The sequence below is a fragment of the Salvelinus alpinus genome, chromosome 5, assembly GCF_045679555.1.
Source record: "Salvelinus alpinus chromosome 5, SLU_Salpinus.1, whole genome shotgun sequence".
Classification (NCBI taxonomy): Eukaryota; Metazoa; Chordata; class Actinopteri; order Salmoniformes; family Salmonidae; genus Salvelinus; species Salvelinus alpinus.
In genome coordinates this window covers 58,646,966-58,659,679 of record NC_092090.1, presented here as the reverse complement: position 1 = coordinate 58,659,679, position 12,714 = coordinate 58,646,966, and the positions used below count along the sequence as shown (strand labels likewise).

General features: G+C 43.6%; 1 protein-coding gene across 2 annotated transcripts in view; it reads right to left on the bottom strand.

The window, feature by feature from the left end:
* The window catches only part of nos1 (nitric oxide synthase 1 (neuronal)), a 70,908-nt gene that overhangs the window by 17,873 nt on the left and 40,321 nt on the right, over positions 1–12,714 (bottom strand). For both annotated transcript variants that reach the window (XM_071402479.1, XM_071402480.1), the window contains exons 11-18: positions 6,600–6,701; positions 6,147–6,341; positions 5,874–5,959; positions 4,794–4,938; positions 3,573–3,677; positions 3,381–3,439; positions 2,804–2,920; positions 1,555–1,729 (exon numbers count right to left, since the gene is read on the bottom strand). In XM_071402479.1, coding sequence (XP_071258580.1) covers positions 1,555–1,729; positions 2,804–2,920; positions 3,381–3,439; positions 3,573–3,677; positions 4,794–4,938; positions 5,874–5,959; positions 6,147–6,341; positions 6,600–6,701 — 984 coding nt within the window. The remainder of the gene's footprint in view (positions 1–1,554; positions 1,730–2,803; positions 2,921–3,380; positions 3,440–3,572; positions 3,678–4,793; positions 4,939–5,873; positions 5,960–6,146; positions 6,342–6,599; positions 6,702–12,714) is intronic.

The following is a 12,714-nucleotide window of genomic DNA, read 5'->3' as shown; positions in this document are numbered from 1 at the left end:
TGCCATATTCTTTCCATTTTAATAATGGATTTAATGGTGCTCAGTGAGATGTTCAAAGTTTCTGATACTAACCCTGTACTTCTCCACAACTTTGTCCCTGACCTGCTTGGAGAGCTCCTTAGTCTTCATGGTGCCACTTGTTTGGTGGTGCCCCTTGCTTAGTGCTGTTGCAGACTCTGGGGCCTTTCGGAACAGGTGTATATATACTGAGATCATGTGACACTTAAATAAAGTCCACCTGTGTGCAATCTAACTAATTATGTGACTTCTGAAGGTAATTGGTTGCACCAGATCTTATTTATCTTATTTATCAGATCTTATTTATTTTTTCGAATTTTTTGAAACAAGTTCTTTTTTTCATTTCACTTCACCAATTTGGACTATTTTGTGTTTGTCCATCACATGAAATCCAAATAAAAATCCATTTAAATTACAGGTTTTAATGCTACAAAATAGGAAAAACGCCAAGGGGTTGAATACTTTTGCAAGGCACTGTACCCCTGCTGCAGAGGATAAGTTCAGTAGAGTTACCAGCCTCAGAAATCGCAGCCCAAATAAATGCTTCACAGAGTTCAAGTAACAGACACATCTCAACATCGACTGCTCAGAGGAGAGCATGTGAATCAGGCCTTCATGGTCAAATTGCTGCAAAGAAAACACTACTAAAGGACACCAATAAGAAGAAGAGACTTTCTTGGGCCAAGAAACACGAGCAATGGACATTAGACCGGTGTAAATTTGTCCTTTGGTCTGGAGTCCAAATTTGAGATTTTTGGTTCCAACCGCCGTGTCTTTGTGAGACAAGGTGTGGGTAAACGGATGATCTTCGCATTTGTATTTCACACCGTAAAGCATGGAGGAGGTGGTGTTATGATGTGGAGGTATTTGCTGGTGACACTATCAGTGATTTATTTACAGTTCAAGGCACACTTTACCAGCATGGCTACCACAGCATTCTGCAGCGATACGCCATCCCATCTGGTTTGGGCTTAGTGGGACTATCATTTGTTTTTCAACAGGACAATGACCCAACACACCTCCAAGCTGTCTAAGGGCTATTTTACCAAGAAGGAGAGTGACCTGGCCTCCACAATCACCTGACCTCAAACCAAATGAGATGGTTTGGGATGAGTTGGACCACAGAGTGAAGGAAAAGCAGCCAAAAAGTGCTCAGCATACGTGGGAACTCCTTCAAGACTGTTGAAAAAGAATTGCAGGTTTGAAATGCAGGTTTGAAATGCATTCCAGGTGACTACCTCATGATGCTGGTTAAGAGAATGCCAAGTGTGTGCAAAGCTGTCATCAAGGCAAAATATATTTTGATTTGTTTAACACTTATTTGGTTACTACATGATTCCATATGTGCTATTCCATAGTTTATGTCTTCACTATTATTCTACAATGTAGAAAATAGTAAAAATAAGAGAAAAACCTTTGAATGAGTAGGTGTGTCCAAACTTTTGACTGGTATTATATATATTCATGCATGTGCATTACATGTTCATCCATGCGTGTGTGTTATATGCCCCATAAGGAATCGCCCAGTCACCCCACCTTGAAAACCTTCTTGGCCCAGTTTCTGAAGGACTCTTCCTGGCCACACAGCTCATCTCCCTCCCCCATGCGTAGGATGCGCTCCCCCCCCAGCTCCTCGAGCAGCGTGTCCACAGCGTGGGCAAAAGCACAGAAGTGTGGGTAGGCTCTTGAGCCAAGGCCAAACACTGAGAACCTAGAGAGAGAGAAAGAACAGAAAGAAAGAACGAGTGAGAACGAGAGAGAGAGAGAACGACAAGTACACAGGCATGCAAAGACACACTGATTTGATTCAGACAACCATACATCACCATCATCTGGCATCAACTGCATCATCAAACTCAGTTTAGAAGCCTGAGATTTCTGATCTACTGAGGGAGTCATGCTCTATGGCTATGACAATGTCATCCTGTCTTATGTTTTGTTATGTGTTAAATGTGTAACCAAAGTATGTATGCCTAGTAAGCTAGGTCTACTGTGTAGTCTAGGAATGCTATGTTGGCAAAGTTTTTGAACCATTTCATTAAAAGGACCACAATGGAAATATGTTTTTTCAAACGTTTGTGTGTCATCTTTGATGATTTTAAATGCGTGGTTGTATTGTGTTTGAAATTGTCGAAATCACTATCCGTCTACACACAAGGGAATTGATCAGAAGAGCTTTCTTCCTTCTTCAGTATTCACAGAACTCTATACAGACAGGCAGTATAAAGGGATGTTTATGTGTTATCTTGAACCAGATGTCCCGTCTGTGTTCGGAAACACAGAGGTGGAGATGGTAAAAGGAGACATTCCCATCACCGTACACCCATCAAAAGACATCAGGTTTAAGAAGACATGTCCTACGGGTTCTCCTCAGACAGAGGGGCTTGTCTCCCTGTCATATCAGTTCAAACACCTTGGCTATCACCTGTACTCACATGTCTGGATGTTTTGTTAACCTATTAAACTCTGCTCATGCGAAAAATATATATTTAAGCCTAGATTCAAGCAGAATTTGCTTTTAAGATGCATTGGCCAACATTGCCATAGCTGATGTTTTGGCAGTGTTGGAGGTGTAATTATTGGTGAGTGGCTGCTTGTGTGTCACAAACCACTCCCTTCTCTATTATAGGATTTGATAGCTCTTACGCAGTTCCACCTAACGCAGTTCCACCTCCGATGCCAAAACAACCACTATGTAGGTGTCACCTAGTGCGGATCTGATAGAATCTAGCCCTTCAATCCAATCAGATTTTGTTTGACATAAATCTGGGCTTGCTCACTGTACCTGACGTTGGCGAGCGGTCCGGTGCTTTCAAAGTTGACCCTGGGCTCAGGTTCGTCACTGGAGGATTTGCGGGTGTCTGAGTAGGAGGACACGCTGTTGAAGCGCACCTTGTAACTCCTGAGAGAGAGGCAGATACAGGGACAACAAGTACACTCAGTATAGAATAGTACTTTATTAGTCCATTGTAGAGACAAATACTTCTGCTCTCCACCCAACCCCAGGCAAAAAAACAAACACCCATTTTTGGAGGAGCACAGGGTCACAGAGCACAGTGCAGCACCCCTGGAGCTATTTTAGGGGTTAATGTTCTTACTCAAGGGCACAAGGGCAAGAGATGGTACACTCCCTCTCACAAAAAAAATCCATTGCAGTTAAGTGATGAGAAGTAATGCTGTGAATCTGTATGAGGATGTCTGAGGATTACTGCAGCCATGATTACATCCCAATTGGCACACTATTCCCTATATAGTACACTACCCACTATGGGCACTGGTCAAAAGTAGTGTACTATATAGGGAACGTGGTGTCATTTGGGACACATACCATAAAAACATGCTCTGTTTGAATGGGCACTCACTTTCGGTCCTCTGTGTTAGATGTTGGATGTCTCATCTCCATCAAGGCAGCTCCGAATTTCTATACACAAACACAAAAAAACACTCAATCAATCGTTTACAGGTTTACCTTATGTAAACGTAACCAAAATACAGATGGTATATACTGTAGTTGTGTGAATTAAACACACACACACAGTACTGGTCAATCATACCTCTCCATTTTCAGGTGGATCTCCATTGCCAAAGGTGCTGGTCACCGCCAACACAAGTGTTTCATGCTCCAGGTCCACCATGTCGTACTCATCCATTGACATCACCTATAGTAGTGGAGTGTGTCAATCAAGATGTCCACATTTCATGACGCAATGTCATCATTGTGATGTCAACAAGAGCCATTTTGAAATAAAACAAAATAGAAAATGCATTTAAAATTTCCCACAAACAAAAAACGGCAGATATTCAAGACAAAAAAAATACTCAGTGTTACCAAGATACCACAGAGACATTAAGTACAAAACCAAATCAAAACATTTCAAGTTACCAGGAAGTAACTTCTCTTCAACCCTTCCCTCCTCTCTCAAAGACCACATACACATTCCACACGGTCATGAGCCCAGGACCTGAGGCCATAGAGCACTAGTATCTAATTAACACTACTTGCATTAACAAGGTGATAATGTGCCGCAATACAATTAACACCCAGGCATCAGACTCGCCATCTGACTCTAGCAGCCTTCATGCCTACAGGCCATCATGCCGAGAGAACGAGAGGAAACAGGGGATGGACAAGACGACAGGGAGGAAGAGAGGAAATGCACAACCCAGCCCAGTCATTCATCCGCTCTGCATCTGCCTGTCTGACTCAAGTACAAGAAGATCCTTTCCTCTCGTATGATTGATTACATTAACAAATAGGAAGAAGAAACAGAAGATGTGATGTCCTGGAGGGAAACACTAGATGATTGAGAGCCGCAGAGCTGTGTGTTTTTATTGTGATTTTTTCCCCAAACACATTTACACAGCCCGCAGTGTTTTATGATCTTATCTTAAACTACAGCTCAACGCTTGGCTGGGTTGATTCCGTCGCTGTGTCCCCTGGCGCTTTGAGAGGGAATGGGGAAGTGACAAAAGACACATTTCCGTGTAACTTCGCCTTCTTGGTGTGAAAACTGTCTCCTCGCTTTTTTTCAAATCTGCAGGCCTCAGCTTTGTCATTCAAGAAAGTCCAAAAAAAGGCATGACACAAACTCAGTCAAACTGTGTGGTTTACCTTTGCCTCAAAAGGCATGCTTCAAAATCTCAAAGTGGTTAAGGGGGATGTTTTGAAGTAGGCTTTGTTTATGTTCTATTCAAGATAGCATCAAAAATAGACATGACACATCAACTCAAATTCAACTTGTGTGGTAGCTATATAAAAAAGAAAAGAAAGTTACCTTTGCATCAAAGGCATGCTTGAAAATCTCACATAAGGTTTTTGCATAGTCTTGAGACTTTCCGGTCTCGGTGGCGAATAGTATCGTAGCTTTGACCCTCTTAGCCATGGCCTGGCCCATTAGCTTGGCTGAAAACTTCACAGCCCTGCACACACAGAGACAATCCATTTATAATTCACAACATAATAAAATGGCTATAAATAAACATTTTTAAATGGTTCATTCATGAAAGGTTTTATATCATGTAACCAGAAATAAAAACCAGTGATCAAGGGCAAAACAGACCTTACACCACAACCTTGTTACCCCTCCCCCCCCAAAGTCTTCTAAACTCAGATGCCTACTGTAGCTTACTAGCTTCCTTCCGCGCTCGTGTGGTTCGCTCAAGCAGACAGGCAATGCTGCATGTCATGACTAAACAGCGGATGGCAATCATAGCTCGTCGTATCCTCGGGGCAATTCCAATAATAGCTCAGAACCCACCCAACGCACGAAAGAAAGAAAAAAGCGAAACGCTTATTTTTCACCATTGTTCTGATTACTCCCTTTGGGGTTGATTGAGTGAATTACACCATTGAGTAGATCAGCTTCCTCTCCTCCCTGTGTCTGTACCACTACCTCGTCTCATCTCATTCACCGAGTGGCAAAAAAAGGAGAATAAGAGCAAATGGAGGATAAACAGACATAAAGGTGACCAGCTGGCCGCCCTATAACATATTTGTACCCTTCAACCGAAGAACCATAAATATCTGTTTTTGATTTTTTTTTTTTTATATTTCTAGTTGTGTAGTGAATAATCCAGAGTCTTGATATGACAAAGACTATAAATAGACAACATGTACAATACATTTCCATGACTGTCTAGAACTCTGGACATTACAGTGGAGCTAATAAGATACAAAATCACTAACATGCTATATTTAGTCGTAGTTCTTAGTCCCAAATGGAGGACTAGAAACAAGTGGGCACTTCAGTCTATAAAAGCAAGCAGGACTGCACGGGCGACCTCTGACCCCAATCTAGGTGAAGCATAATGTTGTCCTAAGGCGTAATGAAAAGACTCTCTCTCTCTCTACTCACTTGGCCAGTTTCTTGAAGCCAATGGCTCTTTTCTTGGTGGGTGTCCCATTGTTTACTTTCCACACATGGTTATTCCACGGGTCAGCCTGTAGCAGAGAGACATAGTTACAATAGTCTTAACATACAGGTCAGTGGATGGCGTTACTGTACATTTGAAGGACATATTCTGATCCTGACCTGGGGTCAAATACATACTGTATGTCAAATACGCTGCTAAAGTATTAGGAAATATTTTACTTTGACCTGGCCACACAAACTCTCCTTCCTCCTCACCTGATACTCGAAGGATGGCGTGAGGCGATAGTTGAGCATCTCCTGGTGAAACACTGGGGTGATGCTTCCAGACATTGGGGGTACGATCCAGACCCAGTCCCCCGGGCAGCCCCCCCGCACCCTGATCTCATTCTCCATGTGCTTCATGAAGGATTCTGTGGCAGAGTGGTGGTCCACTATGGTTACCTTAGAAGACTGGGAACATATAATGGCGATCAGTTCCTGTCTGAGGAATTCAATCATTGCAATTGTTTCAGGTTGACATTTAGTAGTACATACTATTTCACCTTTATTTCTCGTCCCTCGTGACAGCCTTAACATTGGTTCTGGGTGCCGAGATTCCACAATTTCTAACATAATGTAAAGACTTCTAAAGAATAATGCTTTAGGCTGTAATTTATATACAGTCTAGAAATCTGCAGATAATACAATACAAGGACACTTGGCAATCACCTGAAAACTGTAGAGAACTGCTATGTTGATCTCCACCAGTGCCTGGTCCTTCCATAGAGAAGAGGTCTTTCTGGTATCCAGAGCCATCAGACTGGCCACTTCCTATTGGACAGGGCAAGACAATACTGTAATAACAATAACTGTTGTTGATAACTTAAGGTTATTTGCGTAACCCCGGTTCTCCGGTATTACGAGTGAGACATCGCACTATGCAGATTCACCAGAAGTAGCTTGAAAGACCAACAGGGTCGAGTGGTGAAATGATGGAGCCTTTCCCCTCATACTAAAAAGCCACTCGCCTGCCCTCTGATCATTCTTGAGCGTGCCAAACTTCCTTACACTCTTGCGAGCAGGGGAATGTGGTGAGATGTAGAGCTGGGACGATAAACCCAAAATGATCGACACCGACCATACCGATCACTTATCGCAGGCATTTTGCTGATATCGTTCATTACGATAAGTAGCCTATACTAGAGAAATGTGAAGTTTGAAATAAAATAAGTTTGCTAATATGGGTAATTTTTAATAGGACAACTGATAGCTACAACCACCAAACTAGTAGTAGTATTAGTAGTAGTAGTAGACAAAAACAAAAAAACTGGTGCACATTAATGTTATAAACTTATCTTTAGGTATTGTTAACGCATCAATTCAGGCAATTTATCGGATTTTTGACAATGACGCCCAGCTCGAGTGAGATGTCTCACTCAAAATATCAACGTTCTTTTTCAATTATTTGCTTTAACATCTCACTGTGGGATATGACCAACTCCTGTATCACACATGCTCTACGAAGAAGGACAGTCTCAATATTAACCCTCAGAGGCAATGAGGACAGTAAATCAAATCAAAAGTATGCGCCAATGAAGGCACAGTGATGTCGGTAGAACTTCATAAAAGTAGGAGGGGATGCTCTATAGGCCAGTCTAATAGCTTCCACAATCCAATGAGACAACCGTTGATGAGAGAGGGGCCTCCCCTTACAGGGAGGCGCCCAGTACACAAAGAGTTGGTCGCTCTAGCGCAAAGCTCTCGTCCTATCAAAGTATATGCGCAACGCACATACTGGACATAAAACGGTGAAGCCACTCCTAGAAATAAATTCCTGCTAACCTTGGGCATTAAGGCGGGATTGGGCAACAAGGTGACCTTGGAAAAGGCCCGGGCAAACTGTAGGCATGAATGGTACGCAAAACGCTGCTGTGAAATGGCCTCAAGCACAATAGACCAATCCAATGATGGGGCTAAAAGCTTGAGAACTGGACGTAAGCGACGTGCTCCATTAATGAAACATATCAAGGTGTTTTTCCACAGTGTTTTTGTTGAAGCTTATATGGCAGGCCGAGATAGCGGCAGGATAGACCTTAACAGTGGAGAAAGGTTTTGCTCTGTCCAAAAGGTCCGGCAAGAAGCATAAAACCTCTAACACAGAGCATTGGTAAGGAATTATAGTTTTTCGGTCACACCACAGTGAGCGTGTAGAAGGGGCCCTAGCACTCTGGATTGTGTCAGTAACTTCAAGAGGAAAGACTGTCGCATCCAGATTTAACCTCTCACAGACCAGGCCCAGAGGGCCATTGCTTCTGGGTTCGCTTGGGTCAACAGCGTAACAGGAGTTGCCAAGCCTCGTCGTATAGCAGGAGAGTGATCTCCGCTATCCAGAGCTTGCCATCGAGGGGCTACCAAGATGAGGAATAAGCCTTCTTCCTTCACTCTGGCCAGAGTGTGGATTATGAGGCTGAGGGGAGGAAAAGCATTAAGAGTAACTTAGCGAGTTTGTTTTTTCAATTTAAGTAATCAGTTACATTTTCAAATAAGCAATATTTCTCTTTCATTGTTGGCACAATAAAAAAAAAATGCGCTCTTTCGGTTTCTGCACGAACAACTATTCTCCTATTTAACTGTGCGTGCTCTACTTCAATTGCAGTTCTTACTTTCCCATTAGGGGCAGTCACCTGATTTCTGCTTGCAAGGTTATCTAGTAGTTCTCTGCTGTTAGCAGTTTCTTACTGCCGATAAAAACGTATGATTTACCTTAATATTTTTTAGTCATTACATACTTATTTAATGTAACAAATCAAAAATAAAAATATTGTAATAGAAGGTAAAGTACAAATCCAAGATATTGTGTCTGTCATTATTACTTGAGTTAGTATAGTCCAGAGTTACAGATTACGACCAATGGGATGCAAGCCACTCAAAAAAAGGTAGTGTGTGTTCTCTACTGGGCATAAGAATGAAGACGGCATCTTCAGAGTGTTTTCTGTTTTCGGAAATGCAAAAGTAAAGTTACTTTTAATGGAAGTAACATAACAAGTTACTTTAAAAGTAACTCCCCAACACTGGTTGATACACTTGGGGACAATGCTTGGTGAACATGTGGACAATGCTTGGTGGGGATTGACAATTAGTCTTCCTTCCCCCTTGCTTGAACTAGAGCCGGAGGGAGAGCCGTGACACAGAGAGCACTCTTGGTAAGAGTGGATTCATTTCACAGGTGTAGACTTTACCGTGAAATGCTTACTTACAATCCCTTAACCAACAGTGCAGTTCAAGAAATAGAGTTCAGAAAATATTGACCAAATAAAAAGTAACAGTAGAATTACATAACAATAACAAGGCTATATACAGGGGGCCCTGTACCGAGTAAATGTGCGGAGGTACAGGTTAGTCGAGATAATTTGTACATGTAGGTAGGGGTAAAGTGACTCATTGTGTTTCATTACATTGGTGTCAGAAATGATCGGACCTTGCATCCACAACAGTGCGTGTGCTTGGCCGGTGATCACGTTCCTATAAGACGTTGAGTCGCAAGCTAGCGCGAGGATGCGCTCTTTGAAAGGAGGGAGTAGTGTAACGACCCTGGGTTTATAAGCGCGGATATCGAGTCTGCCGCTCGGGCATGCTTTTGCAGCACAGTCGATAGTGCGCTGGACTTCGGGCTAGAAGGTCGAGGGTTCGAGACCTGCTCCCTGCCTGTTTCATTACAGTATTCTGTATTGGCATTACCAGAGAATTTAAAACCTTTTTTGTAATAACATAGTATATGGGATTTGATTTTAAGAAATTTGGCTTAATTAATTTGATTAATATTATGGTGTTTCCATTCAGAGAAAAATTGTCAGTTTGTAAATTCAGACCGTTTCGCTCTCGGAGCGCACACTGGACGTTCGGGCTGAGGAGTTGGGATGATTTGAGCGTTGACGGCAGTCAAGCACCCAAGCTAATGTTGGCTAGCTACTTCCAGACACAAATGAGACCACTGACCATTTTACTCGCCCTAACAGAGCTGGTAAGGCAGTCGTTTTGAAGTAATCGCAAAAAAACAGGCTTCATTTTAGTGCAGAGAATTCTCTTCGATCATAATCACAGTCGTATATATTCCCCCCCAAGCAGACACATCGACGGCCCTGAAAGAACTTCATTTGACTCTGTAAACTGAAAACCACATATCCTGAGGTTGCATTTATTGTAGCTGGGGATTTTAACAAGGCTAATCTGAAAACAAGGCTCCATAAATTTTACCAGCATATTGATTGAGCGACCCGGGCTGGCAAAACGCTGGATCATTGTTATTCTAACTTCCGCGCCGCATATAAAGCCCTCCCCCGCCCGCCTTTTGGAAAAGCTGCCCACAACTCCATTTTGTTGCTCCCAGCCTATAGACAGAAACTAAAACCGGAAACCTGTGCTCAGGTCTGTTCAACGCTGGTCCGACCAATCGGATTCCACGCTTCAAGATTGCATCGATCACGTGGACTGGGATCTGTTCCCGCATAGCGTCGAACAACAACATTGATGAATACGCTGATTCGGTAAGCGAGTTTATTAGCAAGTGCATCGGTGATGTTGTACCCACAACGTCTATTAAAACATTCCCCAACCAGAAACCATGAATTGTTGGCAGCATTCGCGCAAAACTGAAAGCGCGAACCACTGCTTTTAATCAGGGCAAGGTGACCGGAAACATGACCGAATACAAACAGCGTAGCTATTCCCTCCACAAGGCAATCAAATAAACTACAAAAGAAAAACCAGCCCCGTCGCGGACCACGATGTCTTGCTCCCAGACAAACTAAACAACTTCTTTCCTCGCTTTGTGGACAATACAGTGCCACTGACACGGCCCGCTAACAAAACCTGCAGGCTCTCCTTCATTGCAGCCAACGTGAGTAAAACATTTAAAACGTGTTAACCCTCGCAAGGCTGCAGGCCCAGACGGCATCCCCGGCAGCGTCCTCAGAGCATGCGCAGACCAGCTGGCTGGTGTGTTTACGGACATATTCAATCAATCCTTATCCCAGTGCTGTTCCCACATGCTTCAAGAGGGCCACCATTGTTCCTGTTCCCAAGAAAGCTAAGGTAACTGAGCTAAATGACTGCCGCCCAGTAGCACTCACTTCCGTCATCATGAAGTGCTTTGAGAGACTAGTCAAGGACCATATCACCTCCACCCTACCTGACACCCTAGACCCACTCCAATTTGCTTACCGCCCCAATAGGTCCACAGACGACGCAATCGCAATGCACATTGCCCTAACCCATATTGGACAAGAGTAATACCTATGTAAGAATGCTGTTCATCGACTACAGCTCAGCATTTAACGCCATAGTACCCTCCAAACTCGTCATTAATGGGTCTCGACCCCGCCCTGTGCAACTTCGTCCTGGACTTCCGGACGGGCCATCCCCAGGTGGTGAGGGTAGGTAACAACATCTCCACCCCGCTGATCCTCTACACAGGGGCCCCACAAGGGTGCGTTCTCAGCCCTCTCCTGTACTCCCTGTTCACCCATGACTGCGTGGCTATGCACGCCTCCAACTCAATCATCAAGTTTGCAGACGACACTACAGTGGTAGGCTTGATTACCAACAACGACGAGACGGCCTACAGGGAGGACGTGAGGGCCCTCGGAGTGTGGTGTCAGGAAAATAACCTCACACTCAATGTCAACAAAACAAAGGATATGATCGTGGACTTCAGGAAACAGCAGAGGGGAGGGTAGTGGAGAAGGTGGAAAGTTTTAAGTTCCTCGGCGTACACATCACAGACAAACTGAAATGGTCCACCCACACAGACAGCGTGGTAAAGAAGGCGCAGCAGCGCCTCTTCAACCTCAGGAGGCTGAAGAAATTCGGCTTGTCACCAAAAACACAAACATTTACAGATGCACAATCGAGAGCATCCTGTCGGGCTGTATCACCGCCTGGTACGGCAACTGCTCCGCCCACAACCATAAGGCTCTCCAGAGGGTAGTGAGGTCTGCACAACGCATCACCGGGGGCAAACTACCTGCCCTCCAGGACACCTACACCACCCGATGTCACAGGAAGGCCAAAAAGATCATCAAGGACAACAACCACCCGAGCCACTGCCTGTTCACCCAGCTATCATCCAGAGGCAAGGTACAGGTGCATCAAAGCGGGGACCGAAAAACAGCTTCTATTTCAAGGCCATCAGACTGTTAAACAGCCATCACTAACATTGAGTGGCTGCTGCCAACATACTGACTCAACTCTAGCAACTTTAATAATGGAAAAATTGATGTAATAAATGTATCACTAGCCACTTTAAACAATGCTACTTTATATAATGTTTACATACCCTACATTACTCATCTCATATGTATATACTGTACTTTCTACCATCTACTGCATCTTGCCTATGCCATTCGGCCATCATTCATTCATATATTTTTATGTACATATTCTTATTCATTCCTTGACACTTGTGTGTATAAGGTAGTTGTTGTGAAATTGTTAGGTTGGATTACTTGTTAGATATTACTGCATGGTCGGAACTAGAAGCACAAGCATTTCGCTACACTCGCATTAACATCTGCTAACCATTTGTATGTAACAAATCAAATTTGATTTGAGCTAGTTAGCGGGGTGCACGCTAATAGCGTTTCAAATCGGTAACGTCACTCACTCTGAGACCTGGAAGTAGTTGTTCCCCTTGCTCTGCAAGGGCCGCGGCTTTTGTGGAGCGACGGGTAACGATGCTTCAAGGGTAGCTGTTGTCTATGTGTGTAGAGGGTCCCTGGTTTGAGCCCAGGTAGGGACGAGGAGAGGAACGAAAGCTAAAACTGTTACACTTGCACCATTTTAAAAT